This window comes from Cervus canadensis, chromosome 19 (assembly GCF_019320065.1).
Source record: "Cervus canadensis isolate Bull #8, Minnesota chromosome 19, ASM1932006v1, whole genome shotgun sequence".
NCBI lineage: Eukaryota > Metazoa > Chordata > Mammalia > Artiodactyla > Cervidae > Cervus > Cervus canadensis.
Window position 1 is genome coordinate 15,376,530 of NC_057404.1, and position 22,041 is coordinate 15,398,570.

The 22,041-nt window shown below is 37.9% G+C and overlaps 1 protein-coding gene across 8 annotated transcripts in view; it reads right to left on the minus strand.

The window, feature by feature from the left end:
- PCDH7 (protocadherin 7) overlaps positions 1 to 22,041 on the minus strand; it is a 447,041-nt gene that overhangs the window by 398,435 nt on the left and 26,565 nt on the right. Inside the window, exon 2 of one of the 8 annotated variants that reach the window (XM_043438894.1) lies at positions 8,718 to 10,196. The exons of the other annotated variants lie outside the window; for them this stretch is intronic. Coding sequence (XP_043294829.1) covers positions 10,128 to 10,196 — 69 coding nt within the window. The 3' untranslated portion in view covers positions 8,718 to 10,127. Of the gene's footprint in view, positions 1 to 8,717; positions 10,197 to 22,041 lie in introns of those variants that run through there. 8 annotated transcript variants of the gene reach the window in all.

Genomic DNA, 22,041 nt, shown 5'->3' on the forward strand with positions numbered 1-22,041 from the left:
GGAGGGTTTTCAAGTTGGCTATCTAATACCATGGCTTTATCATTCCACATAGTTTTCAGGAACAATGTGCAGGAAATGAGACACCTTAATACATAATTGTCACTTAACTTTCCATCTTACTTAGACTCAGGTACCTGAGTCCATTCTAAGTGTCTGCAAACCTACTCCCCTTCCCCTTAACTGGCCTCTTAGTTACAAAGAAATTCCCCAAGCAGATCATGTATGTAAGTATACAGATAAGAGACCAAACAGTTAATCAGGTCAATTGTGTGCATTTTAGTAGAATTAGGACTGCAATCTTCATCTCACAAAACAACAAAGATCTGGTGAAATTTAAGGCCAGTATTTTAACACATTTTATTGGCATACTTGATTTCTTTCAATGTCATATAAAAAATTTAACAGTAATATTTACTTTGATGTCTTAAAAAAATCTACAGTTATGAACTGATTGGACATTTTTGCATAGACAAACATGTTAGGGTCAATTGTAAACTATAAACACTTTATGATATGAAATTATTGAGTCATTACTTAAAATTAGACGCAAATATGGTTTACTTATGTTCATGAAAATTAAATCTATATAGTAATGTACCCATTAAACACACATTCAATCATTTGGGGTGGAAAATTTCCAAAATGTGTTCCATAATGACCTGAATTCTTAAACAAAGGATACATGAAGAGACTGAGATCATTATAAATACTAATCAGGCTGCCTAAGCTAGTGTCATCTGAAGTCAGTGAAGTATGTGTAACTTTATGGATCCAGAAAAAGATTTTCTCTTAGATACATATGTTTCCCTCACATTTGAGAAACATTTCTTGATACCTCTGATACCCGAATACATATGTAGTGTTAATAACTCTTCATTTAGATTCTAGTCAACTGTTTTAACTAAACTAGGAGTGGCAAATAAGCACATTGGTACAATCTTGGATGAACGAGAAGCAGCAGGTTCTGAGTAGGGACTTAGCAGTGACTTATGTGAGGTTTCCCAAGTACATTTGGGAGCATCTTTTTTTAGTTACTTGGTGCTCTTTTTCACTGTTTCTAAGTTTCATTTTTATTCCAAATAGAAAAGGTTATTCAGTGAATTATGCTTAAAATGTGTAAATTTATCAAAATGCAAGTACGTATTTATAGTAAAGCAAAAAAGAAACTTAGATACCAAATGACTAGGATGTGAGCAGCATAATCTTCCTTTTTTTCTTTCCAAGTGGCAGCTGAGGATATTGAGACCCTATTTCATCATTAATGAAAAGGGATTTGAGAAATAGTGGGATCAAAAACAAAACTGATCCTGAAATCCCAGGCTAACAGAGCACCCTGGGATTATATCTCCTACTTGTGACTAGACAGCTATTCCCATGAGGAAACAGCTGTACTTGATGTAACACTGTGATTCACCCACTTGGTAATGAATGTAGCCTCTACATCGGGAGAAGTTTCTAAGCCTCGATGTTTATCTTATACATGGGTAGATAATTTTACATAAACAATTTAAGAGAGCCATTGATATTCAAATAATTTACACTGAAATGTCTATACATGAGAGATCCCAATGGTGACTCATCTACACAAAACTTTTAACGCTAATTTAACTTTATATCAGGATGTTTCTAAAAAATCTTATTCATTGACATATCACTTTACACTTAGGATCAGAAAAATAAAGATTTAAAAGTTATATACCCATTTTAGGCCAAACATAACATATTTAACTTGCTATTTGCCATTTATCTATGCCCTTCTCATTTGAGTGAGTAATCAAGTTGAGAACATTATGACTGTATGTAGATTCATTCTATTGATAGATAAAAACAGATCCAACAAGTTGATTCTGCTTACAAAGACCAAGGTAAATAACATGTTTGTTTGATTTTATGCTTCATTCTACACAGTACCACTGGCTTTACATCTTCAAAGCACTTGGAGCCTTAATGTGAAGATCTAATGCAATCTAGTCCAAGATAGTAACAATAGAAGACTAATGTTCTCCATTTAAAATAATATTTTCTTTGGTCTTAGAAAGTCCTCGAGGGGTAAACTATTTTAATTTAATAGCTGTAATTGATCCTCAAATATTCAGCAATATTAAAAGCAAAAGGAGTCCTTTTTCTTTAATCAACCAACTTAAAATTAAAACAAATGAAGATGTTCATAGCATGTGCTCAGGAAGCAAGGGGAAAGAAGAGTAAATAACTTTTGACAAATAACCTTCTTTGAACAAATGCTGATATGGTGAGAGTCTCACCCTTGAAAAAACTGTAGCTTTTATAGTTTTATTATACATTGGCCCACTTTATGTCTTTATTTGTTGTTGTTCAGTCATTAAATCATGTCCAACTCTTTGTGATCCCATGGACAGCAGCACGCCAGGCTTTCCTGTCCTTCATTATCTGCTGGAGTTTATTCAAACACGTCCATTGACTGGTGATGCCATCGAACCATTTCACCCTCTGCTGCTCCCTTATCCTCCTGCCCTCAATCCTTCGCAGCATCAGAGTTTTTTCCAATGAGTCAGCTCTTTGCATCAGGTGGCCAAAGTACTGGAGCTTCAGCTTCAGCATCAGCATTTCTTTATTTATTCATTCATATTTAAGATAATTAATAGTCACCAGTAAATGGCATTTTTATGTTATTGTTTATAATTTTTCCTATTGCCTCAGAGGAGGAAAACACTAATCTTAAGAAAATATAAAATTGTTTTAAAAAAGTTACTCATAATATTTCGGCATTTTTATAATAAACAGTTTTTATGTCCAGTCCTCCCAACCAGCTCATGCCAAGGATGCTTATTCCAGTTCTGAAAGGTTAAGTGGCATGAGGGATTGATATATAAATATCGTAAGTTACCTCTGCATTCTATTTTATGATATATTTATATGACACAATTCCTCAACATGTATAAGACTTTAAACTAGAAAGAAGGCCACGTCTCATTTAATTGTTTGAGAAATGAGCATGGTATTTTTCTTACCAAGTAGGTAAAATACCATACCTGCTTTCTATTATTATTGCTTGGATTTAATATGATGCGTTTTAAGAACTTAGCTTGGTGCAAACCACATGATAAGCACACAAGAAAGCATGCTTTTACTTAGCATCAAAAGCTTATATACCAATTTGAAAGCAATTCTCTAAAGCTGCGTTGTCCGACATGGTAGTCACTAGCTCCATATGGCTGCTGAGTACTTGCAGTGAGGTTAGTCCCAAATGAGTTGATATGCTGTCATTGTAAAACACACACCACATTCTGCAGACAATTTTTATGAAAGGAATGGCAAATATCTCATTAATAATTACATATTGATTAAATCCCCTGGAGGAGGAAATGGCAACCCACTCTAGTATTCTTGCCTGGAATATCCCACGGGAAGACGAGCCTAGCAGGCTGCAGTCCGTGGGGTCACAAAGAGTTGGACACAACTGAGCAACTGATGTGACTGAATACACACACAGTGATTAAATATTGAATTAAAATGTTGTGGATACTGGGAGTTAAGTAAAATATATAATTAAAATTAATTTTATAGGATTCTTTCTTAGGGTATTATTGTGCCTACTAGAAAATGTAGAACTACATACATGGCTTCTGTTGATAGTTTATTAGATACTGCTGCTCTAGAGGATTTTCCACAAGAATAACCCAGGATGCTTTTTAAAAATGTAGGCATCTTGCCCATGCCTGAGGTGAAGAGAAGCAGAACTGTACTTCCTAAAAGCTCCTTTGGTGAAACTTTTGTAGGCAAAAATTTTAAAACCATTTCCCTAGGTAACATACATTAGATGCTGCCAAGCATCCAGCCTCATCCTGTCCTGTCTAGAAGTCCTGAAAGATTTGACCATTGCTACTTAGTGTCTGGTGAGAATATAGTTTGACATAAGTAAGAGGTGCCAATTAAAAAGCCAGCAGTTACTTTAGGAGGGCTTCCCTGGTGGCTCAGATGCTAAAGAATTTGCCTGCAATGCAGGAGGCCCATGTTTGAGACCTGGATCAGGAAGATACTCTGGGGAAAGAATGGCTACCCTCTCCAGTATCGTTGCCTGGAGAATTCCACGGACAGAGGAGCCTGGCGGGCTACAGTCCATGGGGTTGTAAAGAGTCAGACACAACTGAGCAACTAACAGTTTCCCTTAGGAAGGCTGACTCAACCAAACAGTCAACCTCAGGATTAAGGGGAATTTGCAGACAACTGATTTGAGAAGTAGAAGTGGAGTTGAAGCAAGTGGGTCTTTCTTAATGTAGGGTGCAGACAGAACTACATAGAGGATGAAGAGGAAGAAGGAACTCTTCTGTGATTCATTTTTGGACACCTCTCCTTAAGACACACAGTTGAGATGCTTCAGAAGGAGGAGGAAAGAGTCAAAACGAAGGGATGCCGTACTGAGTTGTGCTTCTCACATGTACTTTGAGGAGGGTTCATCAGTGTCATTTGTACTTTGAGGACTATCATGGTAAAGTGAAGCATTTAATAAATTCAATCAAATTTAGAATAAAGACAGTTTACATTGAGAAAAATTAATACATGATACTCATTTAATATAAAATCATATAACAAGCATAACTGCATCTGAAAAAGTGGCCCATTTTTTTCTGATAATATTATACTAAAAGTTTCCTGGTTGTTTACTCAATTTGAACATTTTTATTCTGTCATGTGACAGAACTATCAAAGAAGTGATAACAGGCAGCAGAAGTAGAAGCTAAATGTATACAAGAAAATCCAAACAGAAAAAAAAATACATGATTTTTTTCCTATAACTAAAAGAAAAATAATAATTCACTTTAGAAATAGAACATTTTAGTCTAATTTCCAAATACTATCACAGAACTATGAGCCATCAACAAGAAGAGACAATCACTGATCAGAAGAAACCAGCAGATTCTCTGTGATATAGCTTAATGGTAGTCAACACTTTTCAGAGCCCTGGAAAGGGAGAGAAGAATTGGGACATGGAAATAAGAATTTTGGGAAAAAAGCAAGTTCATAACTCCAAGGAGGCTGTGAGGAGGAAGGAGGAAGGCTGGCAGGAAGCCAATGCTGAGGAGTGTTTGGAGCAATAGAAGACCCTTTTCTCCCATTTCTCTCTTCTTCCCTTTTACCATCTTCAGTAACAGTTAGGAAACAGACATCATGGGAGGAATTTTGGCAAGGGAATACCCACAAACATGCAGAAACACTGGGAATACTGTCCTTGAGAAAAAATAATGGAACTTGAAGCTTAACTCTCATACTTCTGGAAACTTTAAAATCTGATTTTTGTTTTCAGTAACAAAAATTGCATGCATGTGTATATGAACAGTCTATTTCCAATCTACAGAGGTAATACCAATATTTTAAAGGAAGAGTCTGATGAAAAGATAGGACTAAGTTTCATTACTGGGGATGAAGGTGGATGAAGTGTAGAAGTCAAATGAAAAGAAATAAAAAGAGAAATATAACCCTAGCTTTTAGAGTCACATTTGTTTTTAACTAAAAAAATAGTATGTAGGATAGATCTGTACTTAGAATGCAGATTTGTGTGTGAAAATTAAATGATGGTATTTTCTGATGTAAAGTAGCATTTATTTCTTAATTTATTTAAAAAATATTTCAATTAAATTAGGTCATAATATTGTAGAAAAATCCTTTGATTCTATTACATATATATATAGTGAGTGCTTAGTCGCTCAGTTGTATCCGACTCTTTGCGACCCCAGGGACTGTAGCCCGTCAGGCTATTCTGTCCATGGTGATTCTCCAAGCAGGAATACTGGAGTGGGTTGCCATGACCTCCTCCAGGGGATCTTCCTGACCCAGGGATCAAACCCAGGTCTCTGGCATTGCAGGCAGATGCTTTAGTGTCTGAACCACCAGGGAAGCCACTTATATATAAATATACACAGTATATATGTATATATTGTAATATATTTATTTGTATTTCAATAAAATTGTAGTTAAGATAAAGAAATATTTCTAGAATTTATTTTATTTTTGTATAATGATAAACCTGTGGCCGGAGAAGGCAATGGCACCCCACTCCAGTACTCTCGCCTGGAGAATCCCAGGGACGGGGGAGCCTGGTGGGCTGCCATCTATGGGGTCACAGAGTCAGACACAACTGAAGTGACTTAGCAGCAGCAGCAAACCTGTGGCATCTAATAATTTAGTATTCAATCTCCATTTTTTCACTCTTCCTAGAAAATAGGAGTTTTTTCTTTCTCTATACAACACAGCTCAACATAAACTTGGCTGTTTGATAGGGTTTCTTTTGACTATCAAAGAACCTTTACTTTCAGAATTTCCTAAAAGCTGATCAACCAATTCTAGGAAACTCAATATCCTCTGTTTTACCATAAAAAGTATAAAAACAACAAGGAATCAGGACAGAAAATAAACAGAGTGATTGTTATATCTGTCCAAGAAGAAGGATGGCATCCTCTACACCTCTTGTCCCAGCATAATTTTCATAGCACTTGCCACCATCTAATCATAATACTTTACGTACTTATATCATTAATTACCATTTCATCCCTCCAGCAGATACGATAGCAGAGATAGCAGTGATTTTTGTCAATGCTGTTCTTTGCCATATCCCAATGCCTGGAGCACTGTCTGACATACAACATATTAAATATGTCCTAAATAAAATTTGGTTGCTTGCATTCATTAATTTGACCACTGAAACTGTTCTATAAGCTTTTATTCAGAGCCTACTATGTATAGGACACCAGGTATTCAGTAATTAATCAGATATAATCCTATTTCCTGAGCAAGTCCTATCATTGTGGGAATCAGTTCAGTTCAGGAGGTCAGTCGTGTTCAGCACTGCACGACCTCATGGACTGCAGCTCACCAGGCCTCCCTGTCCATCTCCAAATCCTGGAGCTTACTCAACTCATGTCCATTGAGTCGGTGATGCCATAAAACCATCTCATCCTCTGTTGTCCCCTTCTCCTCCTGCCTTCAATCTTTCCCAGCATCAGGGTCTTTTCCAATGAGTCAGTTCTTCACATTAGGTGGCCAAAATATTGGAGTTTCAGTTTCAGCATAAGTCCTTCCAATGAATATTCAGAACCGATTTCCTTTAGGATGGACTGAATGGATCTCCTAGCTGGCCAACGGACCCTCAAGAGTCTTCTCCAACACCACAGCTCAAAAGCATAAATTCTTTGGTGCTCAGCTTTGTTTATAGTCCAGCTCTCACATCTATACATGACTACAGGAAAAGCCATAGCTTTGACTAGATGGGCCTTTGTTGGCAAAGTAATGTCTCTGCTTTTTAATGTGCTGTCTAGGTTGGTCATAGCTTTTCTTCCAAAGAACAAGCGTCTTTTAATTTCATGGCTGCAGGCCACATCTGCAGTGATTATGGAGCCCCAAAATATAAAGTCTGACACTCTTTCCACTGTTTCCCCATATATTTGCTATGAAGTGATGGGACTGTATGCCATGATCTTAGTTTTCTGAATGTTGAGTTTTAAGCCAACTTTTCCATTCTCCTCTTTCACTTTCATCAAGAGGCTCTTTAGTTCTTCACTTTTTGCCATAAGGGTGGTGCCATCTGCTCATCTGAGGTTATAGATATTTCCCCTGGAAATCTTGATTCCAGCTTGTACTTCATCCAGCCCAGCGTTTCTCATGATGTACTCTGCACAGAAGTTAAATAAGCAGGGTGACAATATACAGTCTTGACGTACTCCTTTTCCTATTTGGAACCAGCCTGTTCCAGTTCTAACTGTTGCTTCCTGATCTGCATATAGATTTCTCAAGAGGCAGGTCAGGTGGTCTGGTATTCCCATCTCTTGAAGTATTTTCCACTGTTTGTTGTGATCCACACAGTCCAAGGCTTTGGCATGGTCAATAAAGCAGAAGTAGATGTTTTTCTGGAACTCTCTTGCTTTTTTGATGATCCAACGGATGTTGGCAATTTGACCTCTGGTTCCTCTGCCTTTTCTAAATCCAGCTTGAACATCTAGAAGTTCATGCTTGATGTACTGTTGAAGCCTGACTTGGAGAATTTTGAGCATTACTTTGCTATCGTGTGAGATGAGTGCAATTGTGCGGTAGTTTGAGAATTTTTTGGCATTACCTTTCTTTGGGATTGGAATGAAAACTGACCTTTTCCAGTCCTGTGGCCAGTGCTGAGTTTTCCAGATTTGCTGACATATTAAGTGCAGCCCTTTCACAGCATCATCTTTAAGGATTTGAAATAGCTCAACTGGAATTCCGTCACCTCCAGCAGCTTTATCGTAGTGGTGCTTCCTAAGGCCCATTTGACTTCACACTCCAGGATGTCTGGCTCAAGGTAAGTGATCACACCATTGTGATTATCTGAGTAATGAAGATCTTTTTGTATAGTACTTCTGTGTATTCTTGCCACCTCTTCTTAATATCTTCTTCTTCTATTAGGTCCATACCATTCCTGTCCTCTTGTGCTCATTTTTGCATGAAAATTTCCCTTGGTATCTCTGATTTTTTTGAAGAGATCTCTAGTCTTTTTCATTCTATTGTTTTCCTCTATTTCTTTGCATTGATCACTGAAAAGCCTTTCTTATCTCTCCTTGCTATTGTTTGAATCTCTGCACTCAAATGGATTTACCTTTCTTTTTCTCCTTTGCCTTTGCTTCTCTTCTTTTCACAGTTATTTGTAAGGCCTCCTCAAACAACCATTTTGCTTTTTTGCATTTCTTTTTCTTGGGGATGGTCTTGATCACTGCCTCCTGTACAATGTCATGAACCTCCGTCCATAGTTCTCAGGCACTCTGTCTATCAGATCTAATCCCTTGAATCTATTTGTCACTTCCACTGTATAATCACAAGGGATTTGAATTAGGTCATACCTGAGGGATCTAGTGGTTTTACCTAGAATTCCCTACAATTCAAGTCTGCATTTGGCAATAAGGAGTTCATGATCTGAGCCACAGTCAGCTCCCGGTCTGGTTTTTGCTGACTGTATAGAGCTACTCCATCTTGGCTGCAAAGAATCAAAGAATATAATCAATCTGATTTCAGTATTGACCATCTGGTAATGTCCATGTGTAGAGTCTTCTCTTGTGTTGTTGGAATAGACACATAAAAATTAATTGGAACACAGTGTGATTACTGTATGTTGAATCAAGACCAAAAGCAGGAGAATAGCTCATTTACATGGGAGCTAGGGAAAACACTGCATAGGAAGCGACACCGAGCTGAGACCCTAAGTCATGAAATATATGTCTGTTGCTGAGTAATGGAGAAAGATCAAAGGACATTTCAGACAGAAGAAAAACAATGTACAAAAAGCACGGAGCTGATGAAGCAAATGTTCCACAGAGCAAGGAGCAAATAGTTTAGTGTGGCTAGAGCAGAGCATACTTGGGAAATAAATCAAGAAGTACAGATTACTTAATTCACTTGCTAAAACTTTTCCTCTGCTCATCAGTCTTCTCTTTATCCTATGGGAAGCTACTGAAGACTTCACTTGCTGAGAAAATAACTTAGGAGGACAAAGATATTTTGAGGGTTCAGGCCTAAGGCCTCACTTTTTATTGTGAGCAGCAGTGAGGAAGGAGTACATGGAGGTAGAAGATTTCAGGGTCCAGCAAGAAACTTGTCTGCAAACTTCCCTGGTAGCTCAGGTGGTAAGTAGCCTGCGTGCAGTGCGGGAGACCTAGCTTCGATCTCTGGGTTGGAAAGATCCCCAGGAGAGGGAAATGGCAACCCACTCCAGTATTCTTGCCTGGAAAATCCCATGGACGGAGGAGCCTGGCAGGCTACAATCCACAGGTTCGCAGAGTCAGACATGACTGAGAGACTTCACTTTCTTTCATGTAAACTTCTCTAGATATAAACAATTATGAGAACCAGAACTGTGCATCACTTAAAACCACCACCAAGAGATGAAGAAAGCAGTAGCTTTAAAATTTTAGAAAATGAATTTTTACATGCAGTTTATTTATTTTAAAACAGAGATGCACATACAGTTTTGAACAATAAAGTTGTACAATTTTCTAAGGTAAAGCACATTTGAGTTTTTGCCCCAGTTAGTATTACAGAAATGCATGAATATTACGAGATGTTAAGTGAGCCTGGTGTTATTAAATCAACTTCTTAGAGAGGTGAATCCATGAAGTCACAGAGCCTTGGGTTTCAGTCTAGCTATATCCCTTATTAACGATACAATCTTGGGCAAGTTGTTCAAGATTGAGCCTCAGTTTCTTTACCTGAGAAAACCAACACAAAAACAATATCCTTCAGCACTGTAAGAATGAAATGACCTAATCAGCCTAAACACACCTTGCACAGTGTCTGATATATAACAGATCCTCTGTCATTGTGGATGTCCTTAAGCCTCCTTATAAATAAAATTGTTGAAGTTATCTGAACACCACCAAATAGCTATGGAAACTCATCAGAAGTCTTGACCACCCATTCACTTGTTAAACTATGCAATTAGATAATGTCAAAAAAATACATATGGGTTTCTCAAGGGTTCACTTAAAATATTTAAATACCAAATCAAATTGAAGATAAAATACTGAAATCTTTTAAAAGGGTATCTGTATGTCATATGATAAATGATGAATCTCTTTAAATGTCTTACATACTTCCTTGAATAGTATTATCTTGTGACCTTCACTTTTGTACAGCAATAAAAGTACCTTGAGCCTGACAAGATTTATTGTTTCCAACTAATATCTCCTGCATTGGGTGTGAATTTCATTCCCATTAACACTGTACAATTTAAGACCTTTAATTCATAACCTTTGCAAACCTGAAACACCTCAGACCCTAAATAATCTAAAATAAATCAATATATAATGTTTTCTAAAGAAGAAAGGAAAAATAATACAGTGATACATTTTTGCTCATATCACTAGGTCTGCTTGAATATGACAACCTCCTTCCTTTTCACTTGATAAATGGCTTGGGAGTGCTTTGCTGCTTGCCTGATATGGAACTGAACTTACTTCAGGACATGTTCTAATGAGTCATGGGAGAGGCTAAGGGTAAACCATTCTACTACTGCCCGATCCTTCCAGAAAAACCTAGAGAGTGTTTGCAGCATATCTTTTTGTTGTTGTTATTAAATTAATTTATTTTAATTGGAGGTTAATTACAATATCGTGGTGGTTTTCGCCATACATCGACATGAATCAACCACAGGTGTACATGTGTCCTCACATCCTGAACCACCATCCCCCCAACTCCCTCCCCACCCCATCCCTCTGGTTTGCAGCATATCTTGATGGCTGAGTAGATAAGACAATGGCGGTGCTAACTGATAAAGGAGGCTTAAGTTATTATTGACAGTCCAACCTGACTCCAGTTTGACAAGTGGAGTGAAAGTAGCTCAGTCGTATCCAACTCTTTGCAACCCCATGGACTAAACAGTCCATGAAATTCTCCAGGCCAGAATACTGGAATGAGTAGCTTTTCCCTTCTCCAGGGGATATTCCCAACCCAGGGATTGAACCCAGGTCTCCTGCACTGCAGGTGGATTCTTTACCAGTTGAGCCACAAGGGAAGCCCAATTTAACAAGGGGGTGTATAGAGATTCAGTATATCTTATGAAAATGTATTTCAGAAGCACATGCATGCATGCTAAGTCATTACAGTCATGTCCAACTCTTCGTGATCCTATGGATATCTCTTCTGTCCTTGAGGATTCACCAGGCAAGAATACAGGAGTGGGTTGCCATTCCCTTATCCAAGGGATCTTTCTGACCCAGAGGTCGGACCTGATTCAGAAACACACTCTGAAATATATTTTGTTGTTCAGTTGCTAAGCCGTGCCTGACTCTTTGCAACCCCATGAACTGAAGCATGCTAGGCTTCCCTGTCCTTCACTATCCCCTAGAGTATGCTCAAATGCATGTCCATTGAGTCAGTGATGCAATCCAATCATTTCATCCTCTGCCATCCTCTTCTTCTGCCTCTATCTTTCCCAGTATCAGGGTCTTTTCCAAACAGTCAGCTCTTCACATCAGGTAGCCAAAGTATTGGAGCTTCAGCTTCAGCATCAGTCCTTCCAATGAAAATTCAAAGTTGATTTCCTGTAGGACCTACTGCTATCCAAAAGACTCTCAAGAGTCTTCTCCAGCACCACAGTTTGAAAGCATCAGTTCTTCAGCACTCAGCCTTCTCTTATGGTCCAACTCTCACATCTGTATATATGACTACTGGAAAAACCATAGCTTTGACTAGACAGACCTTTGTCCACAAAGTGATGTCTCTGCTTTTTAATACACTGTCTAGTTTTGTCATAGCTTTTCTTCCAAGCAGTGTCTTTTAATTTTGTGCTGTTATGTTTAGTGGTTTTTATTGTCAGTAACACTTTGAATAAAAGGAAGATTTTAACAGTAAATTTCACAGTAGTCAAATATTTTAAATTATAATTATTTATTTTCTTTATTTATGTGTGCAATGAAGTTACAAAGTACTGGTAACTACTCCTTTGAGACTAATACTTGGAAGGGGCTACTTTGCAATTTTTAAAAATTCATCACATATATAACAATTTTTATAGCTTCATTTTAAATGAGAATGTAAGCACCATGAGAACAACAGAGTCCAACAGAATGTAGGTGTTTAATAAATATTTGCTGAATGATAACAGAATCAATCTGTTCTCTAACAGAGCCTAAAAAAGGTCCTAGCCATGAAAACCAGGTTCAAACTCAGTCTGAGCCCTGTGCCAAAAATCCATAGATTACGTGGAATACCACCTTACATGGTGAGTTCTTGGTAGTCTCCTAAGGCTCAGGGCCTACTTCAAGAAGTGTCTCAAGTTTGTTGACAATATATCTTCATACATCAACTGAGCAAAATTTGTAATTTATGTGAAAATATACTTCTTATGAGATTTCTGCTAACTTAACATTACCACTCGGAAAATATGCTATTCAGAGATTACAGCAACTGCATATAAACTGAGAGACTTTCATTCTGTTTCTTATCAATAAAAGAGTTGTAAAGGTTATCTCCCTCTTTGCAGTTAAAGATACATGAAGGGAAATGAGATACGTACCAGGAACAAAAAGATTTGGTACGAAAAAGTTAAGAGAAAGGCTTTGACCTTGTCTTTTATAGTGCCCATGATTGTTTATAGTGACTTAAAGAGTTGCCCAGGCATGATGCTGACATTTATGGTATTTTATCTTCCATACCAGCCCACTGAGAACTCTTCCACTTTCATTAATATAATTTAATCAGAGATTCCTGGAATCTAAGCACTTATTCCTTTCAGAACGTCCCAAAATCCGTGACACCAAGTTCAAATGCTCCCATTTTGAAGCCTAATATTTTTAACTGGGTTACAGTAACATATCATTTACCAACACCATTGCAAATTGAATTACCATTTATTTAAATAGTAACAGTGTATGTGGGGTCAAACACCTTTATTCACAAATTTTGTCCCATTTATTTCAGGCATATACACCCCAAAACAAGAATGCTAAAGAGAAGAGAAACACAAGAGACCGTGGGTAGAAGAAGCTGGGTCAAAGTTCCATCACCAGCTTCTGTGGCCACCAGTGACCACCAAGATTCACTGAAAGACAAGGACTTAGGAAGGTTTAAAAAAGGGTCAGCAGAAGAGCCCGCATCTTCTAATATTTTCTTGCATTGTTAACATTGGTCACATTCAGACCAAAAGATAGCTTTGGACATTCATTATTTTAAGAAGTGGAAATATTGAGGCTAATTACTCAATTATAGTGAAATTTTCCTTCAAACTTCAGGTTCAAAACTAAAGAGAAGAGACAGCAGGTAGCTGCTGATACCCCCTACTCCTGGCATTATTCTCTTGGTTTGGAAATGTGTTCTGAGAACAAAAAGAGTAATAAATTTTATAGAGGTTAAGAAAAAATATATACATTTATATTTGCACTCTGCTCCGCTTAGTTGTCTTTGTGACCCCATTTAAAGAGTATCAAAGAGTATCAAATTTAAGTGCATCCACGTAATGTAAGGGCTGACTTCCCAGGTGGCTCAAGATGGTAAAGAATCTACCCGCAATGCAGGAAACCCAGATTCGATCCCTGAGTTGGGAAGACTCCCTGCAGGGGGCAATGGCAACCCACTTCAGAACTCTTGCCTGAGAATTCCATGGATAGAGGAGCCTGGCAGGCTACATTCTATGGGATCACAGAAAGTTGGACACAAACTGAGCAACTGACACTCTCACTTTTACATAATATTAAACTTGAGTTCCAATTATGTAGCTGAAAAACTTTCAATACAACTGTCCCCCAACTATGATTACTTCACAACTTTCTAAAAGATAATGATATAAGAAATATTTCCTAGTGTGCTTGTGAGGATTTAAGAAACATTTTTTAGTTGAGAAGCAGAAGAGGGACTCTTATTCTCAAAATGTTTCTGAGATCTTTGATCCTCTAACACTTTAATCAGAATAACCCAGCAAAGGACATTTATTAAGTACTATCACTTTTGAACTTCCAAATGCCTCTGCAAAATCTTCACTATATTAAGCTCACTCAGAAATAATTGAATTGGTACAGCATCACGTTTAAGATATCTTAAAAGGTTTTAAAGACAAAATTCTGATTGGTTAATACTATACAAGGGTATAGAGGTTAGAAAATTTTAAAAAATTAAGTCAGTTTGCACTAGCATTACCCACACAGCTAATGATTCTTAGCTACTTTGTAGTACCAGTTCCAGTATCTTAGTATGGCATACAAAATCCTTAGAAACCGGAACTCCACTTATTTTATCACTCACCATTTCCACTCTGTGACAAAGGACACCTCGAAGTCTTGCCCTAAGTATTTCTATTTGCCTGTCCAGAAAACACCTACTTGACCTTGAAGGCTCTGTGAAGGTCACTTTCTACATTCCAGGAAAAGTTAGTATCTTTTTTTCTCTCCCATACTACTTCATACATATGAAGTCCGAGTGCTTTCAGTCCAGTTCAGTTCAGTCGCTCAGTCGTGTTCAACTCTTTGTGACCCCATGGACTGCAGCATGCCAGGCTGCCCTGTCCATCACCAACTCCTGGCGCTTGCTCAAACTCATGTCCATCGCATCGGTGATGCCATCCAACCATCTCATGCTCTATCATCCCCTTCCCCTCCCGCCTTCAATCTTTCCCAGCATCAGGGTCTTTTCCAAAGAGTCGGTTCTTCACATCAGGTGGCCAAAGTATTGGAATTTCAGCTTCAGCATAAGTCTTTCGAATGAATATCCAGGGTTGACTTCCTTTAGGATTGGCTGGTTGGATGTCCTTGCAGTCAAGGGAATCTCAAGAGTTTTCTCCAGCACCACAGTTCAAAAGCATCGATTCTTCGGCGCTCAGCTTTCTTTATAGTCCAATTCTCACATCCATACGTGACTACTGGAAAAACCATAGCTTTGACTAGACGGACTTTTTTTGGCAAAGTAATGTCTCTGCTTTTTAATATGCTGCCTAGGTCGGGCGTGGCTTTTTTCCCAAGGAGCAAGTGTCTTAATTTCATAGCTGCAGTCACCATCTGCAGTGATTATATAGAGTCCCCAAAAAGAAATTCTGTCACTGTTTCCATTGTTTCCCCATCTATTTGCCACGAGGTGATGGAACCAGATGTCATGATCTTTGTTTTTTGAATGTTGAGTTTTAAGCCAACTTTTTCACTCTCCTCTTTCACTTTCATCAAGAGGCTCTTTAGTTCTTCGCTTTTGCCATAAGTGAGGTGTCACCTGCATATCCGAGGTTACTGATATTTCTCCCAGCAATTTTGATTCCAGCTTGTGCTTCATCCAGCCTGGCATTTCATATGATGTACTCTGGATGGCATCACCGACTCGATGGACATGTGTTTGAGTAAACTCTGGGAGTTGGTGATGGACAGGGAGGCCTGGCATGCTGCGATTCATGGGGTCACAAAGAGTCGGACACGACTAGCGACTGAACTGAACTGAACTGAACACTGAATCTAAATTAAATAAGCAGGGTGACAATATACAGCCTTGATGTACTCCTTTCCCAATTTGGAATCACTCTGTTGTTCCATGTCTGGTTCTAACTGTCGCTTCTTGACCAGCATACAGATTTCTGAGGAAGGAGGTCAGGTGATCTGGTATCCCCATCTCTTGAAGAATTTTCCAGTTTGTTGTGATTGAGGGCAGGAGAAGAAGGGGACGAGAGAGGATGAGATGGTTGGATGGCATCACCGACTCGATGGACATGGGTTGGGGTGGACTCCAGGAGTTGGTGATGGACAGGGAGGCCTGGCGTGCTGCAGCTCATGGGGTTGCAAAGAGTCAGACATGACTGAGCGACTGAACTGAACTGAACTGACACAGTCAAAGACTTTGGCGTAATCAATAAAGCAGAAGTAGATTTTTTTTTGGTATTCTTTTCCTTTTTTGATGATCCAGTGGATGTTGGCAGTTTGATCTCTGGTTCCTCTGCCTTTTCTAAATCCAGCTTGAACATCTGGAATTTCATGGTTCATGTACTGTTGAAGCCTGGGTTGGAGAATTTTGAGCATTACTTTGCTAGCATGTGAGCTGAGTGCAATTGTGCCGTAGTTTGAACATTCTTTGGCATTGCCTTTCTTTGGAATTGGAATGAAAGCTGACCTTTTTCAGTCCTGTGGCCACTGCTGCATTTTCCAGATTTGCTGGCATATTGAGTGCAGCGCTTTCACAGCATCATCTTTAAGGATTTGAAATAGGTCAACTGGAATTCCATCACTTCCACTAGCTTTCTTCATAGTGATGCTTCCTAAGGCCAAGTGCTTTAGTAATTTGTTTATATAGCTGTCTCTCCTACTACATCAAAGATGCTTCCAGAGTGGGCCATTTTATGTTCATTTTTTGTGTCTTCTGCACTTGGATCAGTACCTAGTACTCAACATAATTTCAATAACTTGGTAAATTAAATCACTGAGTAAGCACAAATAGACAACATTATACCATTGAACGAAGCACATGAAAATGTTTTAATGTGTTTTAATATGATGAACAAACTATCTGGGGAAGAATTAATTTACAGATGGATTTCTGAATTTTCCTTCTCTTCAGATTTGTACCCATGGGTGACTCTTATCTCTGCATATACGTGAACCAAGCCACAGACATCATTTCCTCATGGACTCACAGAGTTGAATATTAACTAGAGAGACTGATTTGTGAATGGGGTTAAATATTCCAACCCCCCCAACATACACTCTTCTGGCCAATCTCATCTTTATCCATATGATCAGGCTCTATACCCAAGATGTTGACCAGTGTAGATTGTGTGTTAATCACTCAGTTGTGTCCAACTCTTTGTGACCCCATGGACTGTAGTCTTCCAGGCTCCTCTGTCCATGGAATTTTCAGGCAAGAATACTAGAGTGGGCTGCCATTCCCTTCTCCACAGGATCTTCCCAGCCCAGGCATCAAACCCCCAATATAGATTACATGCCCAGAATCCCTTTCTTTCTGGCTTATAGCCAGGTTTAGTCAGTGGAAATTCTTGACTCAGACTAAAGAGAGAGAAGATAAAGGTCAGAGTATTTACTCCCTGACTCCTAGTCTCCAAGGCCAGTTTGGGCAGCCCTGTCTAAATATTTACCTTATTTTATTAACTTCTCTCTCTCCTTTTCCCCTGAAGCATAGAGGTGGGACTCAGTGGGCAGGGTCTCTCTACCTTGTCACTGTTGACATTTTAAGCATTATATTTCCATGTCATGAGTAGCTTCCCTGTGCCCTATATGATGTTTAGTAACATTCCTGGACTCTATCCAATAGATATAAATCATCTTTTTAGAGCAATATACAATTTATAGATTACTTTCACCTATTTAATCTCATTTGAACTACATAAGTCTATAAATAGACATTATTAGAACACTTACCTTCACAGATGAGGAAATGAAACTCATAATAACTAAAAAACATGTACTGGGAAAAATCCTACAGAGTGTAATAATAGGTACAAAATGTTTTTATATCAAAGTCATAATTTCATTTCATACTGTAAACATATATTGACTAGATTTCCTTATATTATCATTTGCCTAAATTACAGGGTTTCATCACCAGGGCCATTGAGTTTCCTATGAAATGCAAAAGTCATGATGGAATTTTCTGGATGTTATATTAAATGTGAGTGATATAGTTAGTCATCTATTATATATATTTCTAACCCTTAGAAGAAAAATGTTGCAAGTATGTTGTATTGACAATTGAAATCCTCTTCAAAGATAATATATTCTGAACCCCTTCTACAAAAATGCCCACCAGAATTACAATAGAAAAATAGAGTAATTCCAGGCATGCTTAAGTATTTGATCATTTTACATTAAAGTAAGAAAGATGTTTAATGCGTTTTAGATTTCTAGGGACTGCTTCTATCATTCTGCTCCTCTTATAGAAAACCCAGTCCTATTGAAACTTGCTCATTCGGCCAAAGAGATACAAACTGCTATCAGACTTTAAGGAACCAAGAGATGTTGGCATATACGTGTCCTGCAAAGTTCAGAAATCAAAGAGGCTGCAGGTAATGTCTCCACTAGGATCTCAGGGAACATTAATTGATGAGACTTGCTGAAACTGCATCTTTTCTCCAGGGTCTACATTTATTTTTTTCTTTCCCAGGGGACATTATTTTGGTTCCATAGTCTCCAATGGAAATACATGTGAGCCTAAACTGAATGCATATCAGTAAGCTATGAATGAATGGCCTTTTCTAAACCAAAGCGTAACTTTTCCTCTTTTGACAACTACTAGTCCAACCATAGTATGGGCTCCTGCAATCAAACGAATCATCAGCCACAGCAGTTAGAAAGACAGGAATTACGTCTAGTGCCAGATATAATTACCTTTTACTGCCCTCAAGATAGCCCTGACATCATGTCATTCCTCTAGCTGCATCACTGTTAGGCCAAGTCCGAGAGAGCAAAGACACTATCCTTTGTTGAGTTTCTGTTATGTCCCAGGATCTGTGCTCCATTATCCCATTAACCCTCATAATATCCCTACTTGGCACACAATGTTATTCTCAAATTACGGATGAGGATATCGAAGACTCAAAGAGGAATCAAATTTACTCTGTTTCAAAGCTAATCTCACCTCTTTACTGCCTCTTGTTGATCAAGTCAGTCAGACCCTATCTAACTACAATCATAGTATTTTACTTAATTAGTACTTAATTAGTAAGCTCAATAAATAAACAGTGTGAAAAGTTGCTGCAGTCAGAAACGGTTATTAAAGTTAAGAGTAAATCACTAAATCATATTACATCGCAAAACATTTGACAGCTTATCTTACAGAAAAAATCATTGCAGCTTTTTCTATCCTTAAGCTTTTTCAAATACAAATAAATTCTTTTGAGGGAAAAGTGAGATACAGAAGTAATAATGAAATAATTATTTGGTGATTTCATGGGGAAAAGGCAGACTGGAGACTGCCCAAATAATATTTTGTGGTTTATCAACTGTCCTTATCGAGTTTTTAGAATGTTTGCCTATCAGACCTACAGTGAACAGAATGATTCCCCCTCAAGATGTCCATATCCTAATCCCTGGAATTTATGAATACATTACCCTACATGGCACAAGGAATTAAAAATGCAGATGGAATTAGCTTCTAATCAATTGATCATAAAATAAGAATATTTTTCTGTATCATCCAAGTGAGTCTAATGTAACCACAATATCCTTAAATGATTAAGAGAGAAACAGAAGACAGCCAGGGTGATATATGAAAAATACTCTTTACCAGTCACTGCTGGCTTTGAAGATGGACGAGAGTCAAGAGATAAAGAATACAGGCAGCTTTCAGAAACTGGAAAAGGCAAGATCTTCCAAAAAGAAACACATGGCAGCCAATACATTGATAATAGCCTAGGGAGACCCATTTCTGACTTCTGACCATCAGATATATAACAAATAAATAATCGTTGTTTAAGTTATTATGCTATTAATAATTGGTTACAAAGGCAACAGAAAACTAATTCAAGACTAAAGTAAGGCCTGGAAGATACCTGGAAAATGGTGATTAGTTGCATTAGCCAACATCCCATAGGACATAAGTTAAAGTCTCTGGTTGTATAGTAGGAAATGCCTCCATTTTCTTAGATATGATTCAACATTAACTATATAAAGTGTATTAAAACATTTTATCATTACACAAATGGTTTTAGCCAACACCTTTTTAAAAACCATGATGTAAACTGCCATGATGGAGAATAATTCAAAAATGCATTAAAATACTTAAAGTGTTAAGACACATCATACATCTTGTTCGAATGATTAATTATACTGCTATATTCTGATTCATGAAGTAATTCACCATGATACCAATGATATAAAAGACCCAGTGATAAAAGCAAACTTTATTACTAAATGTTCAAAAGCCTACTGCAACAAAAATCTATCTATGGTTTAACTAGACTCTACTCAATTAAAAAAAATTTTTTAAAAGAAAAACAAAAGGAAAAGAAAAAAGAATGAAGGAAAAATAAAGAAAATTCTCTTACATTAGCCAGACTTAGATAGTTGAAATAACCATTGCTAGCTGGAATGTTGTAGCATTAAGGTAAGTTCTAGTTCCTACATGTAGGTGCTAGTGATATTAACATATCAAGCCACTAACATTCACCAGTGTAAATATACTTTGAATAGAATATCCCAGCTTAAGGATAGGCTTAAACTGTTGCCCTGAGAGAATTATACAGAGACTCTGTAAATTCTGTAGAAAGTGAATGGGGTGGGTTTCAGGAATAGTTGTTGAAAATAAGGCCTCAGGAGACTGGAAAAGTTGGTAGCACAAAAACAAGGAAACAGAGATGCCAAAATATGAAGGGGAAGATTGCAGCCAAGGCTAATTACACAGTGAAGCCCATTCAGAGCATCCAGCCCTCTGCTCTCCTTTCACGTTGCAGGCCTTGTACCTGGCATGGTGCAGGCCATGAGGTTGCAAAGAATCAAAAACAACTGAGTGACTGAACAACAAGAACAGTTTTTAGAAAATCAATTCAGTTTGTTCTTCCAAAAAGTCACATTTTCCAAGTCTTTTTTTTTTTTACCATAAGGCTCGACAAGAGCATTTAAAATATGTGACCTTTCTGCGTGCTGCTTCTCTTTAATTTTTCAAAAATAATATGAAAAGAATTTCTAATTTTAAAAAATTACCATCTAAATTAGAGTTATCAGCTTCTGTTACCTCTGGGGGATGAGAGACTTCCAGACCAAAATTTACCCCAGAATTTAAAATATAATGTTACCTTTTATCTACATTACTTTGCTAGCATGTGAGATGAGTGCAATTGTGCAATAGTTTGAACATTCTTTGGCATTGCCTTTCTTTGGGACTGGAATGAAAACTGACCTTTTCCAGTCCTGTGGCCCCTGCTGAGTTTTCCAGATTTGCTGGCATACTGAGTGCAGCACTTTCACAGCATCATCGTTTAGGATTTGAAATAGCTCATCTGGAATTCCATCACCTTTGGAACTAGCTTTGCTCGTAGTGATGCTTCCTAAGGCCCACTTGATTTCACATTCCAGTATGTCTGGTTCTAGATGAGGGATCACACCATTGTGGTTATCTGGGTCATGAAGATCTTTTTGTATAGTTCTTCTGTGTATTCTTGCCACCTCTTCTTAATATCTTCTGCTTCTGTTAGGTCCATACCATTTCTGTCATTTATTGGGCTCATCTTCGCATGAAATGTTCCGTTGGTATCTCTAATTTTCTTGAAGAGATCTCTAGTCTTTCCCATTCTATTGTTTTCCTCCATTTCATTGCATTGATCACTGAGGAAGGCTTTCTTATCTCTCCTTGCTATTCTTTGGAACTCTGCATTCAAATGGATATACCTTTCCTTTTCTCTTTTGCTTTCTCCTTTGTCTTCTTTTCTCAGCTATTTGTAAGGCCTCCTCAGACAACCATTTTGCCTTTTTGCATTTCTTTTTCTTGGGGATGGTCCTGACTCCTGCCTCCGTCCAATGTTCTTGTACAATGTCACAAACCTCCGTCCATAGTTCTTCAGGCACTCTCTATCAGATCTAATCCCTTGAATCTATTTGCCACTTCCACTGTATAATCGTTAAGGGATTTGATTTAGGTCAT